Source organism: Urocampus carinirostris, chromosome 12 (genome assembly GCF_059441175.1).
Source record: "Urocampus carinirostris isolate Australia breed hairy pipefish chromosome 12, RoL_Ucar_1.0, whole genome shotgun sequence".
NCBI classification, from domain to species: domain Eukaryota; kingdom Metazoa; phylum Chordata; class Actinopteri; order Syngnathiformes; family Syngnathidae; genus Urocampus; species Urocampus carinirostris.
The window spans coordinates 23,465,057-23,488,796 of NC_142360.1; the positions used below are offsets into that span (position 1 = coordinate 23,465,057).

At 36.6% G+C, this 23,740-nt stretch overlaps 1 protein-coding gene across 2 annotated transcripts in view; it reads left to right on the forward strand.

Moving 5' to 3' along the window:
• camsap2a (calmodulin regulated spectrin-associated protein family, member 2a) overlaps positions 1 to 23,740 on the forward strand; it is a 49,508-nt gene that overhangs the window by 11,947 nt on the left and 13,821 nt on the right. For both annotated transcript variants that reach the window (XM_088349905.1, XM_088349906.1), the window contains exons 3-11: positions 7,397 to 7,558; positions 8,086 to 8,169; positions 13,729 to 13,761; positions 14,747 to 14,888; positions 17,337 to 17,476; positions 22,578 to 22,674; positions 22,770 to 22,866; positions 22,984 to 23,015; positions 23,258 to 23,327. In XM_088349905.1, coding sequence (XP_088206031.1) covers positions 7,397 to 7,558; positions 8,086 to 8,169; positions 13,729 to 13,761; positions 14,747 to 14,888; positions 17,337 to 17,476; positions 22,578 to 22,674; positions 22,770 to 22,866; positions 22,984 to 23,015; positions 23,258 to 23,327 — 857 coding nt within the window. The remainder of the gene's footprint in view (positions 1 to 7,396; positions 7,559 to 8,085; positions 8,170 to 13,728; positions 13,762 to 14,746; positions 14,889 to 17,336; positions 17,477 to 22,577; positions 22,675 to 22,769; positions 22,867 to 22,983; positions 23,016 to 23,257; positions 23,328 to 23,740) is intronic.

Consider the following 23,740-nt stretch of genomic DNA (forward strand, 5'->3'; position numbering starts at 1 on the left):
CTTCTAAAGTTTGGGAGCATGGGTGTAACCAGCCCCAAATTTTACCCAAACACTCCTGAACAGTGTTAAATGCTCCTAAATCAGTGAAGTGAAAATAAAGGTTGTAACCAGCCAGATACTCTAGGTGTCCAGAACCTAAAATCGCCCGTTTGGGACCATTTTAGCTTGGATCAAGGAATTTGTATTTATTTTACATAACAGTGGGCTCAAGTAGAGGGAGATGACCTGATGTCCGCAAAATTGCTGCTAAAGATACCCCCTTAAAGACTAAACTTTGAGAAAAGCTGAGCAAAAAAATCAGAAAAAAACAGATGCAATTTGATTACTTGGAGTCTCCGTACTTTCTGTCCTTCCTCATGTATTATAGCCCTCGTTTTCGGTTGTACTACACAAAACAGAGATATTAGTTGTCCTACATTATAAATGCCCCATTTAAACATATCCCTAAATGTATTTTATTTTTGTTAAATGAATACATTGTGAAGTTTAGTTGAAATGCACACTTTTGGTTCTGATTGTCATCATCTCTGCTGCTTCCATCACACTATTGGGACGGCGATACATTTCCATGGTAACACACGTCGTGTGGAGTGTTTGTTAGTGGGTGGGCGGTTGTAAGTGTTGGGTTTGCTCATGCTTGTGCATGTCATATGTTCATTTGATGAGGGCACCATAGAAATGATTGTGGAAAATACTGTACAAAAATGATTTCTATAGGATACTTTAGCCCCGGCGTCGAAAACGTATGGCTCGCGAGCCAGATATGGCTATTTTCATGAGTTCATCTGGCTCAGAGGTAAAGTAATGGCCATAATAATCTTCAATGGGACTTTCTAATTTTAGTGTATGCTAGAGCAAAGCATCACTGTAGGTTAAGTGTTCAGCCCAAAATATAAAGTTTCAAGAACAGTTTATACTTCCTGTGTTTACACCAACATTTGGCTGTACGTCTCTATGTAATCCTTTATATGGAAGCTCATTAAATAATCTATGCTCACTGTTGATCACTATTTCACAAAAACGCCTACAAAGCATCCAGATCTCTGCACACAAAGCTGTCATGAACCAGAACATGATCAGGACCCAAACGTGTGACATTTTTCACACAAGCCTTTTATTTTACGGGAAATGGGGAGTCATGCACATTAGGCAGCAGTCTGGCATGAAATGATAGGATGCCAGAGGCCGACGAGATCAATACCAGTTGCCCGAGTAGATAACGGACAAATGGGGTCGATACCTGACAGGACGGGACAGACGGTATTGATAATGAAACGGGATATCAAAGAAAAAAAACAGGACAAACTAGATGGGAACGAAAACTGGAGAGAATAATAAACAGGACAAAAATAGACGGGAACGAACCTGGAAACCAATATTAAACAGGACAAAAATAAATCTGAACAATACCGGACAGGAAATACCAACAGGAAACAGGACAGAGTCAAAACCCACATGATGCGGGGCAGAGGTTCGTTGACGGACTGACAAAGAAAGAGTGAGAGCACTGAGCTTAGATAGACGGAAAGCCAATCTGTCAACGAGCCGCAGCTAGCGACACACGGGCGGGGCCAATTGGGCTCCATGGCAACTGTGACATAAGCGCAATCCCCTAAATCAGGGGTGGTCAACCCTGTCCTCAAGAGACTTATGTCCTGCATGTTTAGAGTTTCACTACTCAATTACAGTTGAGTCCAATCACCTGGGTCATTATCAAGCTTACACACGTCTTGCTAACAATCTTTAAATTTGTATCACCTGAATAGGGGGAGAGAAACCTCCAAAACATTCAGGACATGGGGCTGTTGAGGACCGTGTTGGCCACCCCTGCCCTAAATACATACTTATACTTCGCGTTTGTTTTATTTTGTGAAAATTTTACAAAAGAACTCGGCTCGAACCTAGTTTTCAAACCATTATTGATGACAACAAAAATGAAGGTCAAAACGAGCCTCAACAATCTTAAGTAACTGCAGGACTGAGACAAGTTGTAGTATATTTGTTGATATGGGACACATGGTGTGGCATTATTATTATATAATAGATTTGATCAAATCATCAAACGTCACACAGTGGAATAATATGTGTTGAAGAATAACCTTTTTATGGAGAGTGGGTTTTGTGGTTTTGTTTAATTTTGCCTAAATATATATGGTGCAGCTCTCCAAAAAAATAAAAAAGAAATCAAAATATTTTGCTTTAATGGATCTTTCAGTCAAATAGGTTCCCAGCTTTAGCCTTCCTCCTACATGCAAAGCAAAGGCAGGCAGAAAAGAATCCTCTAAACATTGAAATAATGTCCACTGTCTTTATCTTTTTATTGAGCAGTTATTTTAATGCACAAAGATAGGCGAAATCTGCAGGGAAGAAAGGAAGCGGCTCTGTTCTTGTCAGCCTCAGTGAAGTCACTGCCAGCAAGCTAGTGCCAGCAGCCACCCTAGGGCAACACAGTGTGTATGTTCAGGCAGCAGGCATGGCAGGCATGGCATTGTACATGACAGTCTTTATTTGCTTTCCCCCACAGAAAATATTTTGCGGTATCTCTTTAAATGAGCACCTCTAAACACAAGAATTTTGGTATGTGTTTGGGGGGGGGGGTGAACAGAAATCCTGCTTGCTACACAAAGTAAAATCCTGTTCACGAGCATTCTTAGAGTCTACAACTAGGGATTGCTCATGACTGCTTACCGCCAGCATCAGCTCATATAGTTTGCTCATGCAAACTACTACAGGCGAAAGAAAATGGTTCTGTATTTTTGTGTGTGTGTACGCTTGTTTACAGTTCCAGTAACTACCATTATAAGTGTACAGTAAGTACTTGCGTTTCATCAGTCTCTTGCTCTCATATCTGTCAACCTCTGCCAATCTCCCATTGTTAATCGCAAATCCTACATAAAAAACTCATTTTAACTCTGGGGCCACAAAGTAGAACAAACATTCTCTCGGGGGCCGGACTAGTAGATTAGAGAGAAAGAAAAAGGGAGAGAAAGAAATAAGAGAAAGAGAGGGATCAAAAAAAGGAGAGGGTGGGAAAAAGAAAGAGGAAAAGGAGAAAGAGAGAGAACGTGAGAAACAAAAGAGATAAATAGAGAGATAGTGAGAGAGGGGGAAAAGAGAAAGAAATCCAAAGAGAAAGAGAAAGTGAGAAATACAGATGGAGGGATAGAGAGTGAAAGAAAGAGTGAGAAAGAAAGAGTGGGAAAGAGAATGAAAGAGAGAATGTGAGAAACAAAAGAGATAAATAGAGAGATAGTGAGAGAGGGGAAAAAAGAAAGACAGCCAAAGAAAAAAAAGAAAGTGAGAAATAAAGAAGGATGGAAAGGGAGAGAGGGGGAGAGTGAAAGAAGGAGTGAGAAAGAAAGAGAGAGAGAGTGAGAAAGAAAGGGTGAAAGAGAGAGAGAGAGAAATACAAGTACAGCGTTTGTGAAAGGCACCTGGCTTTGGCAACATCAAGTGGACATATTTCAACCTGCAGCTCGTTTTTCTTTTGCGCTTCCCTCAGCGTTGTCTCGCGGGCCGAATTCAATCCCTTAGCGGGCCTAATCCGGCCCGCGGGCCGCCTGTTTGACACCCCTGTATTAAGTGATACTAAATCTTACAAACACAACATGGCACATATTTACTCACAGCAAGACACGAGACGGTCTGTGTAGAATACCCCAACATTCATTGGTAGCAATCTACAACGACGTTGTCGTCTGCTACCCAGATAATCTAGGGGGGTATTGTATTCACCTCCAAAGGGATTGAATTAAAGAAAAGACGGACGACCTCGATTTGATTGCTGAGCTATGCAGTCTGTTCCTGCGGGTCATTTCCTCTCTTTCATTTCTTATCAATGTTAGGCTGTCCTCTATAATTGAAGGCTAAACAAGAAGTACTGGAAAATAATATTAACATTTTAAAGTCAGCAAAGCACATATAATGTAAATACTCGTATGTGAAAATCTTTACTCTGTTTGTGAGCATACTACTGACTGACCGATTATTTCCCAAAAATTGTCTTTTTCCACTTTTCTTCTAAACTTTGCTATTTAAAATAAAATTAAAATAGTCAAATTCATCATAAAAGTTATTGTAATAGGCTTTTTAAATGTTGATTTGTGTTTTATTTTGATGATGTACAGAGTGTTTTTTCCATCAGGAGGAAAGTAGACTTTTTCCACTTTATTTACTTAGGGTAGTACTTTTGCTTTCCTTCTTAGCGAAATTAAAGCGTTGCAATTACAGCCTGACGAGGACAGGACTGCATGATGCAATTTAACAATATATTGTAAGTGTAAGTCATTGTATAGAGAAACTACTTGACAAGAACATCATTGTAAACCACGTACATTGAAGAAAAAGTTAGCCGTTTATGTTACATTTTGCTGACAAGCACAAACGATTTGTTCATATATTCATGTATTTCCTTTTTATTTTCTTCAACATTTGTTTAGTACTTATTATTATTTTAAATCTTTTGAGCAGTTTTAGCCCTGACTGTGTGCTTTATGGTGACGTTGGGCATTCCAACGTAATTTCAGAGTTTATTTTGGAATGTAGTGTTCTTATACTAAGCCTCGTTGCCACAAGCAATTTCAGAGGACATTTTAATATTCAGAGCACACAGTTTGGCGTATGATTAAAGCACAAATATGTTTATCTTTTATGAGAACTTTGAAACACAAACATGGTAACATCTACATTTCGGACGAGTTTTTTTCACGGTTTACACCAAATAAAACCGTTTTCTTTGCTTGAGATAAACAGTTTAATTAAATTTTAAAAATATTAAAATTTTAAATGTATTGTAGCCATGGTAAAATTCCACTCCAGCATACATGATGATATTAAACATGTGGCTTTATAAAACTCATGTTTTTGCAGAAAATGTAACTCTTCACACACAGACAAACACACGCATACACACACAGCTGACTTACAGTAATACTTGAATATATGTGTAGTCACAAACATTATCACCCATTGACTCTATTGTACTGTGGGTTGAAGTTCGAAAAAAGTTCTTAATGAATTTCAAATTGTACTATTCAAGCTCTGTAATTTTTATTTGTCATTTACTAATTCACTCGCAAGGATAAAGCAAAAGCCACGAAATGTGCTGTTAGTAACATGACCTAAAGTATATAAGAAATCTAACAAATACATAAATTGGTCTTTCCCCTTCAAAAAACAATGATGCAAAATTATCTGGCACTGATTAAAATAACCATTTAATCTCCATTTTTAAAGGTACTCTTCCATATCTATGAAAATACCACCTAATTTTCTTATTGTTTTAGGGAAAGGCCACCAATAAACTACCGGAGGTAATCCAACTGTTTCTAAATACTGCAGAGCAATAGTCCTCATGTTCACCAACATTGGTGATAAGCAATTGGGGCACTAAGTGCTTTTCCATATCCAGCTGAGGGTGTGTGAAGTTGCTTGAAGGTCGACAGATTCTAAATTAAACCTTTGACCACAGTACGGTGCCTGAATTTGTGGGCAGCAACATAAAACACTCAAGATTATTTTTACCCTACGTCACATCTTGAGATTTTCAGCCAAAGGCTGTCCCATGGACAGCCTGCAGAACATTACTGCATGGTTGAGTCGGTTCGTTTCCCCCCAATGCATCTAACTAGATTTGATGCTGTGATCAGCATAGTTGCAATTTATTAGCCACTGAGTTTCAAGGGCGTACATATTATTATCAGGGAGAAAATGAACTACCGCTACTTTGCATCCTAAATACTACAGCTTCCACTTTTTTGTGAAGGCTTTTCAGAAGTAAATGTGTCATCTTGTTTCTTAGTAATTATGGACATTTTCTAATAGTAGCAATAAGGGCTAGGCATTACATCAGATTTATTTGATCATTTTGCCATTTCAAACATCCAACATTGTAAATACTGCATGAAGTCAAGTAAAGCTGGAAGGAAGCATCTTCAGTTAGCCGATCTAAAGGTTATCTAACATGATGTCTATGCATATCACCGAGGAAAAGGCCTTACTAAAAATGGCAGGGCCTTTTCTCTGGGAGCTGTGTATTCATCTAGATGCAGAGGCTATTTTCTCCCTGCTAGCTTTCATCTGGCATTTGCACATGGTCAGTTGATCATTCCTCTTCTGTCCTTATTTCACAGAAAATATCAGTTACTTAATTAACAGGAAACATCTTGACACATCCTGTGTTAACTAGAACCTTGATAATTTTGACTGTCCGCCATTATCAGGGCATGTAGGTACTGTTTAGTTAATATTGAAAAGAAATTGTCAATATATATGCTGCTAAATTGAACATACTTTAAGGCCCATGGGTTAGGGAATCAATTAAGTTCAGTAGGTCTGTGGTCAAGAAACCCAACATTGTTTTCTCTATTTTGACATTTTATAACCTCACGCCACAAACGGTTTAAATCAATATCTGGTGATTGCCCCTGAGAGGATATTCAATGATAGAAGAAACTAGCCCACGAAGAATTACCAGCTGTTCATTTATTGTGGCAGATAACACGCTTTGCTTGTTTGTGTTGGTTTGTTAGTGTTTCTTATAGAGGAAATATCCTTACTGCTTGGACAGGCTCAATAAAGGCAAAGAAGAAACATCTTGGCAGTCTATAATTAAATGGGATGGTTTAGCTTCTGCCTTGGCTCCTCCAGACGTAATCATTATACTAAGTGTTTAACATTACAGAGCAGGAAGACTACACAGTGAAACCACATTACATCATCGAATACAAATATAGTTAAGTTACAACTCGTGGTTAGATTGGCCTATATGTTGAAATGAAGAAATGAAATGGGTTGATTCCAATGTAAATTCTAGGAACAAAGAACTTCAATAAACAGATAAAAGCACACCAATAATTTTAATTACCCTTTGTATTAATTTGCTAAATTTGAAGTCAAATATTTGTACATCTTGTTTTTGTTTTTGTTAATTAAAACAGAATGGTTGAATGTGCAGCATTTCTGGGTGCAGGCTATAATAACTTGTTGTTGGAAGTGGATATGATGTTGTGTTTAGTCTTGTTTGGCAGAACCTTTCGATCAAAGATGACCAGGTATTTTAAGTAAAGGTTGAGGCATTTGTTTACAAGGCAACACCCACAAAAAGCTTTAAGCTTTAAGCTCACAAGGACTACTTATAATTATCGCTGTTTTAAAAAGTAGCATCAATTAGCCTTTGGTTCTGTATAAGCCCGACATAATTTAATTGATGTTTACAAACATTGTGGAAAATATTACCGTCACTTTACTATTCCACGAAAGGCAACCATTTTGTTTCTCAGTCGATGGGCAAAAGCCAAGAAGAAGAATCTAAATCTGGGATTTTATTTGATCATTTTAAACCAAAAAATAATTGCTAGTCTAAAATTGAATAATCACACCCCAATTCTTTTTGCAGAGCTCCCATCTGGCAATGATGGACTCATTGATGATGGCATACTCAGTCAACATTCTGACTTTGGAGAAGGTGATAGGCAGTATTCGCCAGTATTCGTCGTGCTACACTGAAGAGGAAATGCCATACGACACAGAAGATGCAGTCACCACCTGGATCAACAAGGTTAGCGGGGGACAATATATATTTTGTGTGTTCGCCCCCCAAAAAAAGAAAAACTACTGGAATGCAATAATTGAGTTGAGTAATTCAAATTCTCTAATGTTCCCTCTCTCTGTTTCACGATTTATCAAAAATTCAAATCGTCTTTTTAAAAATCAAATTAAGACCTACTCTCAGTAATACAGTGTAAAATATTGTCAAACTCGTTTCTTTGTGCCTAAAGGATCTTCTTAATATCCAGCTTTGACAGTGACCTGTTTTCAATTAACCTTTAGGTTTAACTGGGCAACCAGGAATACCATATACCAAAGGAGGCGGAGAAGCGAGCTTCTAGCTCGGGTAACGGGGGTTCCGCATGACTTTTTTAGAACATGCTGCAGCCATATACCAGATCACATTAAGTGTTCTTGGCCAGTGATTGCATATTCAGAATATAATTAGTCGGGAATCTATATATATAATTTGACCTAATTATTCTTCGTTCACTTGCCAGCAAAGCAAAAGTTGATCCTGCTACTTTTACTATTTAGATTAACGAGCGTCTGAAAGACACCATGGCTCAAGAGGAGAATAAAATGGAGACGCAGAGCGCAGAGACCGCAGAAACCCCTCGGGTGAGTAACAAGCTGATTTTGTTTTAGTGACAGACCGAGACAAACTACACAAATCCACTTTATGAATTTAATTCCTTGCCATATGTGTTGTCCGGTTACCTGAAAGCAACTTCTTCAAAACTTACGCCACTAAAATCATATAAAAGTTGGGATCCAAATTTTTGCAAAAACCCCTCTCCTATCCAGTGCTGAGCAGAGATTCAGCATTTTCTCATCTAATTAGGCCAATACTTTCTCTTTGAGAGTCAATTAAACATCCAGCCTGCAGTTACAATCAGTTATATAATAGGTGAAATAATTTCAACAGCTAATATAAATGCCAGGGCGGCACGGCAACTGGGTGGTTAGCGCGCATCCCCACGGTGCAGAGGTTCAGGGTTCGAGTACAGATACTGTAACCTCCTTTGTGGAGTTTGCACTTTCTCCCCGTGTCTGCGTGGGTTTCCTTCGGGCACTCCGGTTTACTCCCACATTCCAAAAACATGCATGTCAGGATAAATTGTCTCTTGGTGTGAATAAGCGTGTGAGTCGTCTCTCTGTGTGCCCTGGCTGGCAACCTGTTCAGGCTATCCCCTCCCCACTGCATGAAGATACATGGGATGGGCTCCAGCACATCCGCAACCCTACTGAGGATAAGCAGTGCAGATAACGGATTGATGGATATACATGCCGTAAGGCTGAATGTTCATTTTTTTTTTTTTTGTCAAAGCATTTTTGTAACACTTTTTTGGATCTTGCAAAATGCCACACAAAAAGCCTTCTTAGCATAAGGTCATATCACTCATTTAAAACATGCACACAATTACTGAGGTTATATTTGATTTTGTGGAAAAAGTCACTTTAGAAATAAAAAGAGAGTCTACTTATGTAATATTCCATTCCTGTGGGAAGGTACGTGCAACTAGCCAGTCCTTTGGCTGCAATTTCACACTTTGATGCTGATCTGACCGGTCAGAGTGCAGAGGCAGCACAGAATGCCACCGCCTGACCTTATGTTATTTCATCAGGAATTCTGTCAAACTCCTGAATTTGCAATCCAAGTTGAGGACTAAAATATTAAAACACAAATAGAAAGTCGAAGACAAGAGAAGAAAAATAAATGTATTTTTTTGTTGTAGCAATACACATGTTGGAAAGCAATCAAAGTGTATGTACATCCAGGTAAATCAGATTCAGATCAGAGTTCAGGTTCTTGAAGAAATCCGACTAACCGTTTAGATGACAAGCATTAACCCCGTTTCCATGATGTTTGAAAAAACAGTAATCCCTCGTTTGTCTTTGATTTATGTACCAAAAAAAAACTGTGATAGGTGAAATCTGTGAAGTAGAAACCTTTATCTCTTTCAAATTATTATGAAATTAAATGCTCTATTATACACTGAAACCGTAACGTCAATTAATAATAGGGATGGAAACTAGTTAGCCAATCAGAATTCTGAACACAGTGCATGATGCAATTCTGCAAAGTCGTAAAACTGTGAAAAGTAAACTGCGTTATGAAGAGGGATCAATGTAATGCTTATTCGTTTAACTTTTTACATAAAATAAATCATTTTTTCATGTCCCTCACAACAATAAATCGTGCAGTCAAAGTCTTTATCAAATCTTAAACTATTGTTGAAAATATTTCCTTGAAAGTGAGGCAATGAAAGAATGTTGGTCAGTTTGAATAAAAAAATGAATACAAAATATGACTTTACTTTGATGAGTCACAAAGAAAAATTCAGTCATTAAAACAAAACAGACTGAAAAGGTACAAGCTTTGTTCATCTCTTTTTACAAGACCCAATACTCAAACTTAACACATGAATGGTAATAAATTATCTATCTATCTACCTTGGTCATATCCGTCAAGAGGGGTGACCGACAGCAAGACACACACATACAATAACAAAGAAAATAAAAGGGAAATAAATAGCATAAAAAAACATACAAAAAATTTTGGACCATGGCCAGCCCAATTGCCCAAACACCCAAACAAGTTAGGCACCTCGGCACCCAAGTTGGTAATGCTTTTGACCCGCCAGATGAAATGGGACACCAGAAAGCGGCCATGTCACTCGGGTCAGGGTGACACAACACACTCTTTTGTTCAACAGCAGGGCCCGACAGCTTTCACTGGTTTACCCCTGCCGCATCATACGGGTGCCCAGCCCATCCTTAAGAACGCATCCACAATCCCACTATCCTTTCACAACACCTCTCCACTTTATATCACCGACAAGAGCTCTAGCTTCCATTATATTTAGACCTCTTTCCTGCAGTGTACTCATAACACCATCCATCCACGTCAATCACGGCCTTCCTCTTGGTCTCCTTCCATTTACTTCTGCTCTGTAGATCCTCTTCAATATTTGCTCCTCATCCATCCTCTCCATGTGTCCAAACCAACTGAGTACTCTCTTATCCACACTTTTGCTCAGTTCCACAACGACTCCAGTTCTGTCTCTCACAATTTCATTTCTCAGTCTATTCAATCTTGTCACTCCTAACATAGTCCTCAAACACTTCATCTCAAAACATTCAACTTCCTTCTTAACACAATAAATTAACAAAACACAATTCAAGCATCAATTTTGTTTTTACATTTTGTTCAGTAACTTTTAACCTTAAAAATGACACCCTTCATCTTTATTATTTCTCACCAAATACTTTAATCCTAAAAAAAAACATATTTATATTATTTTTATTAAAAATCATTATGTATGATGAAGCACATTCATGTATAATTTACTGTGTATTTGCCACAATCCAATAAACCAGATGAAAATGTCCTTATTAAATTTGATAAAATCTGTACCTGTTTTACAAGGAAAAGTTGCAATAAAAAGACTGTTATGTTGGTATTTATCTTCTTTTTTTGTTAGGATTTGGATGCACTTTTAGCCTAAATAGGAATTTATATTTTGGACCTCAGAGGACTGCAAAAAAATATTTTTATTCTCATCTAGACTCGTGTATGCTGTCAGTCAAACAGCTGGATAGCTGACGCTAGCTTTTAGCGGCTCATTGCATTCAAAAGAAATTCATCAGTTAAATCGGACTGATCACCTCCAGGGGCTCCATAGATTGTTATTGGGTCTAGGAAAGCAATAGCAAGGCTGCAGGTCTGGCCTACTGCTACGGCTATTCTCACAAGTCTCACACCTGTATTTCAGCAGCACCAGATCCATTAACCATGAAATACTGTAAATGATCTAGAGCTTCAACTCGCAGGAAACCTCAACATTTGGGACTCTTTTATTTTAATCATTGCCAAGATTTGGCACCCAATGCTAGCGTGTAGCTAGCCAGCCACTCTCTAAATTACTTTCTTACTCTGAAAGGAAAAGCCCTCCAATTCTGTTTTTCTTTTTGTATAATGACAATAAAACCATCCATTTAACTGCAATTATCAGTTGTGTGTTACTGTTTGTAGAGCTTTAGTTGTTATTTTGTTACAGTCGTATACTCTAAGTCGGTAATTACGCCATCTTCAAGTTTTACCCTTTGGGGGATTTTATGAAGTTGAGATGCTACTTAGCGGATTTTTACTTTTTGCAAGTGTTTTTGGTCCCCATTAACCACGGAAAACGAGGGATATCTGTATATACATTTTTTAGACACGCTCGAGTAACCTCTTCTATTTTTATCCTTTGGGGTTTGGTTCGATGCTTGGACTGTACTTCAAACAGGCCTTTCACCATGTTCATGCCACACTAACAAAAACCTGCAGTGACGAGCATAAAGTCACTCTCATAATACCTCCTCCCCTCTTGATGAGTTCCACGGGCTCAAAACCTTCGCTAAAAGAAAGATAGAAGCAGGTAGGCAGGATGGAAAATAATACAAGGTCCTCAAACACAGTTGGGGATTGTTAATTCATACTTAATAGAGAAAATATTCTACTATTTACTTTTTAGGTACAGCACCAACCACGCAAACCACCTTTAACCTTTGTTTTTTGAGTTTTTATTTTATTGCATTCCTTTAACAAGATCACCGTTTAGGACAGCTCGACCTAACCTTCAGATCTCAAATCCCCCAACACTTGTCACGCTACCCTTCTCCCAGAATCTCTACTACCTCCCTCCTACCACCACATGTCCAATATGGACACAGAAGAGAGGATGCAAGGTCATCATTTTTTTTGCCGCTTCTTTCATAAAGGATCGTTTTGGTTTGTACTCACACATATTCTTTGTATGCAATTCAAAACTTCAAGATATGTTAGCTGGTGATAATAGGAATAACGTGTAGAAGAAATGGTTTATTTAATAATCCAAATAACTTTTGTTGTTGATCGCATTCTATCATGAGAAAGCTCTGAGAAAGCAACCTTATAATGTACTTCTTCTCTTGGTGTGGGCTTGCAGGATGAATATACTGCAAAAATAAACTACGAAATTAGGAGTTAATAAAGAAAAAACAATAAAAAGGAATACAGTAATGTTTCTCTGTTTCAGTTATTTTTTCATTTTACATTTTTTGCCCAATTTTGCCATATTGTTTCCTTCATTCCTTACATTTCTGCACTGTAAAACATTCCTAATTTGGGTAGGGATTGAGTAAAATGACAAAAAATATATACAACATCAAAATATAAACAATGTTTAAAGAGAGCAGCGAGTTGCCAACAAATCAAGATTTATTTATTTTTTTGCTCCACATGTTCTGCAAAATGTGTTTTTTCATAACGTAAAGGCTAAAGCATATATAATATAGTAATGATGTTTTTCTAATTTGCCCGAAAAGCGTGTTTATTTATCCTAAGACAGAGAAATGCTGCAAATGATAATGCTTAGTAGTTAGCAGTAAACATGTAAAGTACATCAACGAATAGCATTGTTCTTTGGAGAATGTCTTTCTCCTTTGACGTCATCAGACAAACCTCAGCTGGTGACTTCAATTACCATTCAGAGACGAAGAACGTTAATCACATCAGGAGAATCAATCCGATAAGGTGAACTTTGATTCTTTAATCCACTCTGCTGCATAATAAGTTTAGAAAGCCAAAAAGCAGGCTTGTTTTGCTCCCAATCCACTTCATTGTAAATAAATAAAACATTTTAAGAAACATTTGAATGAAACTCACATTTAAGTCAACTTTTGACTTTTTGACTCATTTTTAAAGGACCAAAGATTTTTGCTCTGGAGATATACAGTACATGCATAGGAAACCTGTGTAGTAAACAACAGTTGAACCTTGGTTAGTTTCTTGAAAATACTTGTTTCCAAAACTTTCAAGATAGCTTTTTTTTGAAAGAATGCTTTTCAAGCAGAACTTTTACTTCTCTGCTTTTTTTCAATATATTTGGGATACCTACAATATCTAAAGAATGCTTATCATAAACACAAGGGCACTTTGATTTGCAAAATGACATTCTATTGCAAGAATAGTAAATAAATGCATGAACGATGGTTAATCTGAGTATTATTGATTTTGTGGACATGTTTTCCTTGGTTTTATGTCTGTATTTTTGTGCTTCTATTCTGTGTTTGTGCGTTCCAATCATACCAGTGACTAATATAACTAACAAATATTTCTTTGTTGTCACTATTTGTTCTTTGCCACGACAGTCTCCCACCAAGTGGTACATGAAGCTTGTGCCTGTAAGTTGACCCATCATTACTAATGCTTTCTTCCATTGTGCCATTTATGACCCTCGCTAATGCCATTTTAAGGCTTTAACACCAAAACACTGATCGTTTCTCCGCTTTTATAAAATCGGTAGCCTGTAATCACAAATTTACCACAGGATTGCATTCATTTGTTTTGATCTTGATATTAAAAGTTCTGATGATAAAAACGTTGCAACAAGACCAATTGAACGTTCTGAAAGGAGAGGATGTGTTACAGTATATATTATTGCTAAAAGCATATGGAATATCTAGGTTTAGTAACTTTTATTTCAAGGTGTTTTCATCTCAATCTGATACAGAATTTAGGACAGCTCTGTGCATAATACAGCCCGAAATCCATTTCATATTTGCTCATAAAGTTGTGTTCCATTCACAGATCTGCTGTTTGAAATAAAGAAATCAAAATGAATAAACAATTTTTCAGTTCGCTGAAGCAAATACTAAAATGTGAATTCTCCTAAAAATGTGTCAGATGTACTTTTGAGCTTTTTAAAATATCGAAATAAGGTTAACAAGATTTTGAATGAAGTTGATGTTTTTACTTTTTAATAAGAACTTACCGTAGACTGTATAAATCAAGGGTTTCTAATGTTTTGAAGTTGAGAGCTACTTTTTTTGTTACTAATTAGTGCATACACCTCCCAGTTTTATATCCATCTCTAAAACAACAACGTTTCAAGTTATCACTATATAATTACTACGTTATTACCTTGTTAATCATTGGAAGTAACTGGTGAGACATTGAATCTGCGCAGTTGCACATATTTTGTCATTCCAAAACATCAAGTCAACAATCGTACCAAAGATAATCCACAAAAAAGATCGAGTAAATGATTCATCTTTTCATGTTGCTTCCTACAATAACAATGAGCAAAACAAAAGCATAATTAAGACTACTGTGCTGAAAGGGCTAAGGTGTCAGAAAAACATTCTCAATTTGATTCATGGTGTCCAGGCCCGCTACAGAAAGGAGCAGAGCAGCAGCCAGGAGATGCCCTGGATCCCCACATTGGACAACCTGCTGAAAGACAGCGCGGATGGATCAGCGCTGGGTGCTCTTTTGCACTTCTACTGCCCTGAGCTTCTGCCTCTTGATGGTAACTCCCACCGATGATGTAGTGATAAGACGCAACGTTGTATAAGGCACACGCCCCCAAAAAATAGTCTTTTGTGATTGGACTTAAAATTACTGTAAATTTTGTGTGATTGGTGTAAATGTAAATGGTCTGCATTAATATAGTGCTTTTCAAGTCACTGAAGACTTCCTAAAGCGCTTTACAATGTGCTTCACACTCATTCATTCAAACACACACATGAATACACCGATAGCAACGTCGGCCATACAAGGCTCTTACCTGCTTGTCGGGGGCAACAACAGTAAATAAGATAAAAAAACTACTTAAAAAACATGTTTTTGGGCGCAAATGTTGTCCCTAATGTCCCATTATATAATATACTACTACAGAATACTACAAAATCCTACAAAATTACAACAAAACCTAATATTAATTTAAGTGTTTTAAAACAGGAACCTTATACTGTATATTATTTTGCTTTTATTCTGAAAAAAATAAAAGCACCATAAAAATACAACAATGATAGTACTAAAGTAAGAATTTGAACACAATTGCATAACATTGGGTCCAGCTGGAAATCACAGGCCCTTGCAAAATAATGCAAAGTAAGATAAGAAAAAAATCTGAGGGTCAGTTAAACTCCCTTACAGTCAGTGGTGATGTTAATAAAAATTAGAAGGGCTGTGCACCATTAGAGCATCATTCTGGCCTGGAAGAGAGTGGAGTGACCAAAAGTTGACCAAAAGAGTTGAATTTTTCACATCTAGGATAACCTACCTTCCAGTGAAAGATGGTGAGCATATCCAAACACCGTCTCCATTGTTTTGGGTGGACAGTCACACGAACAAACAGACAGTTATATACACATAAATGCTTCTGGTGATAATGAACATGCCCAGCTCTTCCATGAATTCCTCCAAACTCAGTTTTTTTCAGTATTTACCTATAGATAAGCTAATTGGAAACAAAGTTCATTTTGGGAACTTGAGTCATTTTTAATTGCGCTTTGGATTTTGTGGATAACTGCTACAGAAGAAATCGCTATCTCCATCTACAGTGTTGATTGTTTGGTTTCAGTAGGTGAGGTTTTTCTGCCAAAAGGTCATGATTTGAGTTATTGTGAGACAAATATTGCTGTATTTTTCATTTAATTTTCGTGCATGTTGAGTGTATTAAAAATAGCCACTGAAGTGAAATATCTGGGATTTCCTTAAGAATGCAGCTCATATAGCATTGAAAGTATTATTACTTGAAGTTGGTTTGGGTTCGCTGTTCATTATGTTTAAGCAAAACTTAAATATGTTTTATAAAATCTGATTTTAACTGCACAATTCCTTCATTCATGAAATTTCAGAAGTGGACATTTTTTCTTGATTTGTGCTTCGTCTCGTAATTAGCTTGGTATAATGGGTCTTGAAGTCAGACCAGTTGAGAGCCACTGCATTAGACTGCTAGGGATACAGATGACACATGAAAAGGCATTGGGTTTTATCTCATCATCACACTATTTTTAGTCATGTTACCAATTATTATTATTATATTATTAATCTGGGCCGCAAGAATAATGTTTATAAAGCGCACAAGAAGAAGGCATTGTGGGAATACATTTGCTTGTTCTGAAATGAATGAAGAGAAAGCATTGTGGAAAGTAATTAGGTCGTTCTGGAAGATAAATAAGTGCATGGCCACACTTATTCAAAACGTTTATTACTTGTAATGCTTAGTTGAGTTGAAAAAAGGTAAATAAAATGTTGGACCAATTTTTAATCACTTTTTGTTTCCCATTTCTTTATCACTTTCGGTACCGTGACTTAAAATTGTCTGATACTGAGAAGACCTAATGCATTTTCATATGTTGCCTGTAACCCTAGTGGTCTAGTAGATAAGATCCTGCATTCTCCATGCCGTGATCCGGGTTCAATATCCGTTACAACCAATGTTATGCAACTGGTAACATACATCCATGTCTCTAGTGGCCTGGTGGTTAGGATTTGGTGGTAACTATCCTCGTTTTGGTCGCCGATATGTATTGACTGTTTAATAATTGCACAAAATTGGTAACTCATTTTATATTTTATCCACAAATAGGCATACCGGGTTAAAAGAGGCATATTCAGATTTCTGGCCAATTTGGTGATTTTTAATATGCCTTAAAGTCTAATAAAGTTGGTCATCTTAAAAGAGAACCTTCCTGTGCACTGTAAAATGTGAAGATACCATATCAGATTATCTCTTCATCTTTTAAATTGTATTATAGGTTAACAATAGCATCCTAATCATGCACGTTTACACAGCCAAACAAAAGATCAATCATTGTTTTCTTTTCAATTGCTTTTACACACATCTCCACCCGATCAATCAATGATAATTCCCCAGCGCTTAAAAAGCCGTTCATTTCCTGGGCTTAACAAGTTTGCTGAGTGAATCCTTTAAGTACAAGCAGGCTGATGGCTCCCTCTGTGCTCCCAGATGTTTGTCTGAAGCAAAACATGACATTGGCGGATCGTCTCTACAACCTGCAGCTCATTCAGAATTTCTGTAGCGATAACCTGGAGGGTTGCTCCCACTTCACTTTGGAGGATATGCTCTACGCCTCATCCACACTCAAGGTACTCATTAGCAAAAAATAACACTTTGAAATGCAAATTTAGTAAGTTGCTTGTTTTTTTTTTGAATAGCCTACTTGTATACTTTTTCATGATATTCTAATATTTTGAGATAGGATTTTTGAGTTTTCTTAAGCTGTAGGCCAAATTCAGTAATATTAAAATAATAAAAGGCTTGAAATAGTTCAGTTGATGTGTAATGAATCCAGAATGTATGACATTTTTGTTTTTTTAATTGCATTACAGAAAATAAAGAACTTTATCACAATATTCTAATTTTCTGAGACAGTCCAGTATATATGATTGACATTGTGTACTATCTAGTGCCACCCAGTGATATAAATAACTTCATTTATTAAAATTATGCAGTATTGATTTGTATAATTCAATAAATGGCGTGGTTTGGTCATTATTAGCAGCACTGCGGCTGAATGGTTAGCGCGCCCGTGGCACAGTTCTGATGTCATGAGATTGAACCTTCCTGTGTGGAGTTTGCATGTTCTCCCCCGTGCCTGCGTGGGTTTCCTCCGGGCACTCCGGTTTCATCCCACATTCTAAAAACATGCATGTCAGGTCAATTGGCCAGTTCAGATTGTCCCTAGGTGTGAATGAGCAAGTGAGTTGTCTGTTTCTGTATGCCCTGCGACTGGCTGGCAACCAGTTCAGGGTGTCCCCTGCCGACTGCCTGAAGATGACTGGGATTGGCACCAGCACCCCCGTGAATCTACTTAGGATAAGGGGTGCAGATAATGGATGGATGGATGGTTCTTTTTTTTCCTACGTTGTTTGTATTCTTCTTTTAGCTTTGTAACACTCGTTTTCTGTTGCATTGCATAATAAAGCACACAGAGACCTTTTGATTAAGAGAAAAAGAAAAAAAACATTCCCAAAAAATGTAGTACATTAATTCCTAATGACCAAAATGATCTGTCAACAGAAGAAGAAAAAAAATCATGTTGAAAGATTATTTTTTTCCTATTACCTTTTATTAACAAGAATGATATTATTGAATCTGAATCTGTGCTCTTTATTAAGCAATTTTCATTGTTTTATTGCTACAAAGCTTGTGTGTTCCAAAAAATATATTTAATTGATATAAAAAACCTCATAAAGGTCCTACACCACATTTAGCTTTTTACCAAATATTTGTTTTTAATATTCTTTATACGTAACAATGTCTGTAAGATGGTTTCCAAACTCCTCTGTATTAAGTTGTGTCGAAATATACAGCCTTATTAAATTGTAATTATATATTACTATCCTGTGGTTGCCGCATGCTATATCCTGAACACACCCAAAATAAACGGTGTCTGTTTTCTGCTACTCTATTCAAGATATTTTTTAATGCAAAAAAAGATTAGTAAAGCAGATGGTGTGCTCCTCAGCCAAGACAGAAACAATCACTCAGTCAGTCCTCGGAAATACATTTTAATCCAAGTTTGTCTTTATGACGTCACTTCATGATTTTCTTCGTCTTTTATTATCTTTTCATTCCTTTTTTGTTCACCACTTTATCTTTCTTTTGACACAAAGACAGATGCACTGGGCCTTAAATAAAAAACTGTCGTTTAACTACCTTTAATGCAAAAATGCAGCATGTTTAAAACGTGTCTACTTCTAGGATACAGTATTTCTGTCACCTGAGTATCATATAGCATGGAGGAAAAAAGGTGATGCAAAAATATAGTCGGATGATACTGTGTAGCGTATTTCTGCTTGATCGCTGCATAGTATTTTATTTTTTGTTATTATTATTTTTTTTTAGATCAAATTAGCGAAACTGACAAGCCGCCCGTGGGGAGACAAATGCAGTTATGCTAATTTTACTGTTTCAGAATTCTGCTGACAAAGATTACATAACATTAAAAAAAATCTAGGCAAGGCCTCCTTCAGATTGCTATGGGTAAAACTGCATGGAAACTCATTAAGTTTGGCAACCTTGACCTAGTTTTCCCTGCAATCGCACTGACAGAAGAAGTGTGTCTTAGTTATGCAGACCTTGTTATAGTCCATTGAGACACACAGTAATTGCTTCTAGTCCGACTAGCGTCACTAGCCAATAAAAGTAAGATTGTTGTAAGTAACTAACATTTTTTTTTTATTTTAAATAAAGATCAAACCAAACAAATGGTTAAGAACTGTCACTGCAGAAGAAGAAAATAACCTTATTTATCTTGACGGTGAAAACTTTCAGGACTTATATCATAAAAGGTACATATCAAATCCAAAGTACAGTTTTCCCCCTATTTAATGCAATGCTAGTAGAATATATTACATATTTTATAGTTGACCATTCTGCTCTCTTGGAAGGATCATGATAATCTCCAAGAATGTTATTGCATCGATCTTGATGTTTTTTGCACCGTCCTTATGGTGAAAGAGAAGGGGAAATTGCATAGTTTTGTGCTTCGGGTATTTTGCCGTGTGTATTTGTGTTATTATATTTACCTACTCTAGAGTCTAGAGTAGTGGTTAAAGTAGTGGCTGGTAGGGTGAATTTTTTTTTTTTTTAATCTCACAATAAGATATTACTGTTTCAACGAAGGCAATATGTGTGCCAAGTTTAATGAAATTTGCTGCATGTTAAGATGTTTAAGATGTGAACTCTACCCTTATTTTCTAGACAGCAAAATATTTGCCATTGCAACAGGGTTTTACAAATAGCTTTGTATAATTCTGAATTGCCAAATATTTTTCTAAACTAATATAGGGGATCTCAGGTTGGGTGTGCAGGGGATGTCTATTAGCATGTTTAGTCCTTAGAAAATCCAATTAATTCGGAAAGTTTTACTGTGATAATAATTTGAAAAATAAGAAACAGGTTTAAATCATAAAATGCTACAATTATAATTACCGTACGTATCACGCACGTCAGGGAAGACTTGTGGGTTTGACATATGTCCATATTTTTACAAATTGTAGTTACATGTGAAGGTATGAACTGTACTTTGTATTTTGGTTTAGAAATATAACATTTAACGAAAGGTTAGCATACAAATTTCAAGGAAAAACACTACTGGAACATATTCTTGCTCATACCCACTTTCTTTCTTATAATGACACCTACATTTTTGAAAAACGAGAAGGCTTTTGTCAGTTCTCATTTTATGTAATCTGAAATTGCCACAGTACTCTTCAGGGAAGGGGATTCAGGAGCTCGGTCTGCAATGGATTTCAATCATGTAGAAGGTCATCCTGAAAGCAGTGATGAATTCGTACTTTTTAAGCATTTTCAGGGTGCCTTTGATCAAATATCTGTCCGATTACGAGATGTTACTTATAAAACATTTTTGCAGGTTTAAGAAATGACTGAATCAGTGTTATTGATGCTGTATTTTAAAAAGAATATCAGGAGTATGCAGGTTCGTGTGTGGCTGCTTCAGTAGACATTAATCCTTTAATCAATTAGTCAGCCCAATGATTTTTGACAGGAATTCCCTGTGAATGCGCAGTGTTTTAGTTTACTTTTTTCTATAAAGGACGCATCATCTGTGTTTTGAATCATCATGAGACCAGATAGTGATATTCTCACACCTTTTTTAGAGCATAGCTAATCCAGAAAACAAAAAAACCTAACTGCTTGCACAAAATACTCCACCACACTACAACTAGATATGGCAAACAGGCAAACCTGACATCATATGCAATGTCGCATGCTAATGAACAGATTTGCGTCTGTGTGTGCTCACAGATGAAGGTAAGCAATAGCAATCGCACTTGTTTCGTTAGGACAGATGGGACGTTGAGATTCCAGATTGGATTGCAGCCAACAATTCAAACCATACAGACCTAAAGACATCTTTCTTTCGTGCCATTTTATTTTGCATTTTATTTCTCCTGGTCCCTGTAAAACAAGTGTAACGTTCATTTCAGAACACGCAAATGTATAACACACCCAGTGAGCATTAAATAGCATGGAGCAGTAATGAAAACAACTGTCTACTTTTTAACCTATAATCTGTATGTTACACTATCCACAAATCCAGCTATTTCCAATTTTCCCTTTGCAGCTTTGACATCTTGTAGTCTCAATGTGTAATATTCGACCTTTAGATGGCACTGTGTGTTTTCTGGTGCTTGCGAGGCCCAGTGCTTTAGAGCACAGCGTGGCGGAATTCTGCAGAGACCTCATTGAGGTTTCTACTGTGTAGAAGAAATGCGAATTTCACAGCCTATGATTTATTTTTTATGAAAAATAACGTTAGTATGACAGTTCATGTATTTTTACCCAGGATTCAAATCAATGTTTGTTTATTTATTTTTTATTTTTTTACTGAATGAAAGTTCTTCTTTCTACCACTAGGAGGCACTAAAAATTGCACATTGTGCCTTAAATTTTATACTCCAACGGTGCCATAATGTGGGGCCTAAGACCTAAAAAAGTTGGTGATCCACCTTGACTAAGACCTTTGGGATGGGCTAAATTGTTTGAGTTGTATTGATTTACTGCAGGATTTATTGAGACGTTTATCACGGTAAAGGAATAAGTGTTCCATACTTGAATGTTTGGGGATTCGTTTTGGAAATTTTACACATCTTAACTTTTTAATGTATTTATTTACTTTTATTTATTTGTTGATTTATTGTGGGTCTTATTTTATGTAGCAACAAATAACGGTATTGCCTACAAGGGATGTGCAAGTATCAATACTTAAGTATCTTTATTGGTGGCAAAAGCAGCTTTTTTTAGATGTTGGTACTCACAATGGTGGACGGTACCACTATTGGATTCTCTGTGCCAATTTCCTTCAACAAGTCTTTTGGTATACTATATTTGATCAGCTTTGGTCCGTAATGTACAAGGTTTTGCCTTCACTTTGTAGTTGTTGGTACTTTATTGGTTTCAATACTCGAAATACACAAAAAAAACTTTCTTCCTTCCACCCTAGAACCATCAGTGGCGCTTATGCTTGTAGGTCGGAAGGTGTTGTTCATGTCATTGTTTCAGCCAAGCTCCTTTTTCCTTTTGGTGATCAAAATAATTGATTCATATCCAAAAATGCACTTTTTAAATAAATTTGGTTGGATTTTTTTTCTAGCTGTTTTAGCAACAGCCCATTAATTTTTTTGCTTTTTTAATAATATTTTTTTAACCGTCCCACAGAATAACTACATGGCTTTCATGGCAGAGCTCTTTTGGTGGTTTGAAGAGGTCAAGCCCTCATTTGTGAAGCCAAAGTGTTTGGACCATGAAGCTCCAGGTAAGTCACGCATGATTGTACATTACTGATAAGATAATTAATTTAATTTTTAAATAATATAATAACATTTTAAAAACAAAAAAATTCTTCCCTAGAAATCTCATCTTTGTTGAAGAATATCCCAGCAGTCCCAATCTCTAAAGCGACCAAGAGAAGCTTTCTGGAAAGATCCCCGAGTCCTGAAAGACCAAGGTACAATATTTTGGTCTGAGTCAAAAAAGTCAAGGTTATCTGAAATAAACACACATTTCAACTTTCATAGATTGCTTATCCTAATACAGCTTTGATGTCATACCGTTCTCATTTCAGTTTGCCTTTGCGTCCCCAGCCTAAAAATTCAGGTATTTTTGTTATCTTTCTTTACTGTTACAGTATGTGAAGTCAATATACAGTGCAAAAAAAAAAATCCAGAAAAAAAGTGAAAGCATTTTGCAAGTAAAGTGTTCTTGTTCTACTGGCAGACAACTTTGCTCAATATTTTGCTACTGTTCTACTTCTTGAATTTGCATGTACAGTATTTAATCGTTACTGAGTGTAAATAACCAAAAGCAAGCAATTTATACAAGTTGCTTTTCTCATTCAGGTGAGATGAAGAAATCAACCTCAATGTCGTTTGTTGAAAGCAACCTCGGCACCTGGCCCAAAGAGAAAAGGTCAGTTTTTCACATTTTATTTAGTTTGTTTTACTGTGGTCACTGTGATTGTGAGAGGTGAGGGAGTGACTTGTTTCTTGTTTGAGGTTTTCAGGGGTCCCGGCGAACAAATGGTTGAAAGTGAGCGTAGACGAATAGGCAAAAAATTCTTCTTTTTTTTTTCAAACAAAATTACAGCCTCAATTTCATCACATTTCTATTTTAAATAGGTTTTCGGGGATAGTTTGTTAATTTTTGGCAATATCCTTTCATGTCTAACCAAAAACAAGAAGAAAATAACATTGGAATTTAACTTTGATTTTTGAGCAAACCTACAATTTGTATTTAATGTATATGAAGCATATAATGTAAAAATGCAGTATTTCTACTCCCTGCGACTATCTTTCACTTAGGTACCCTAGAATGTAGTTTTA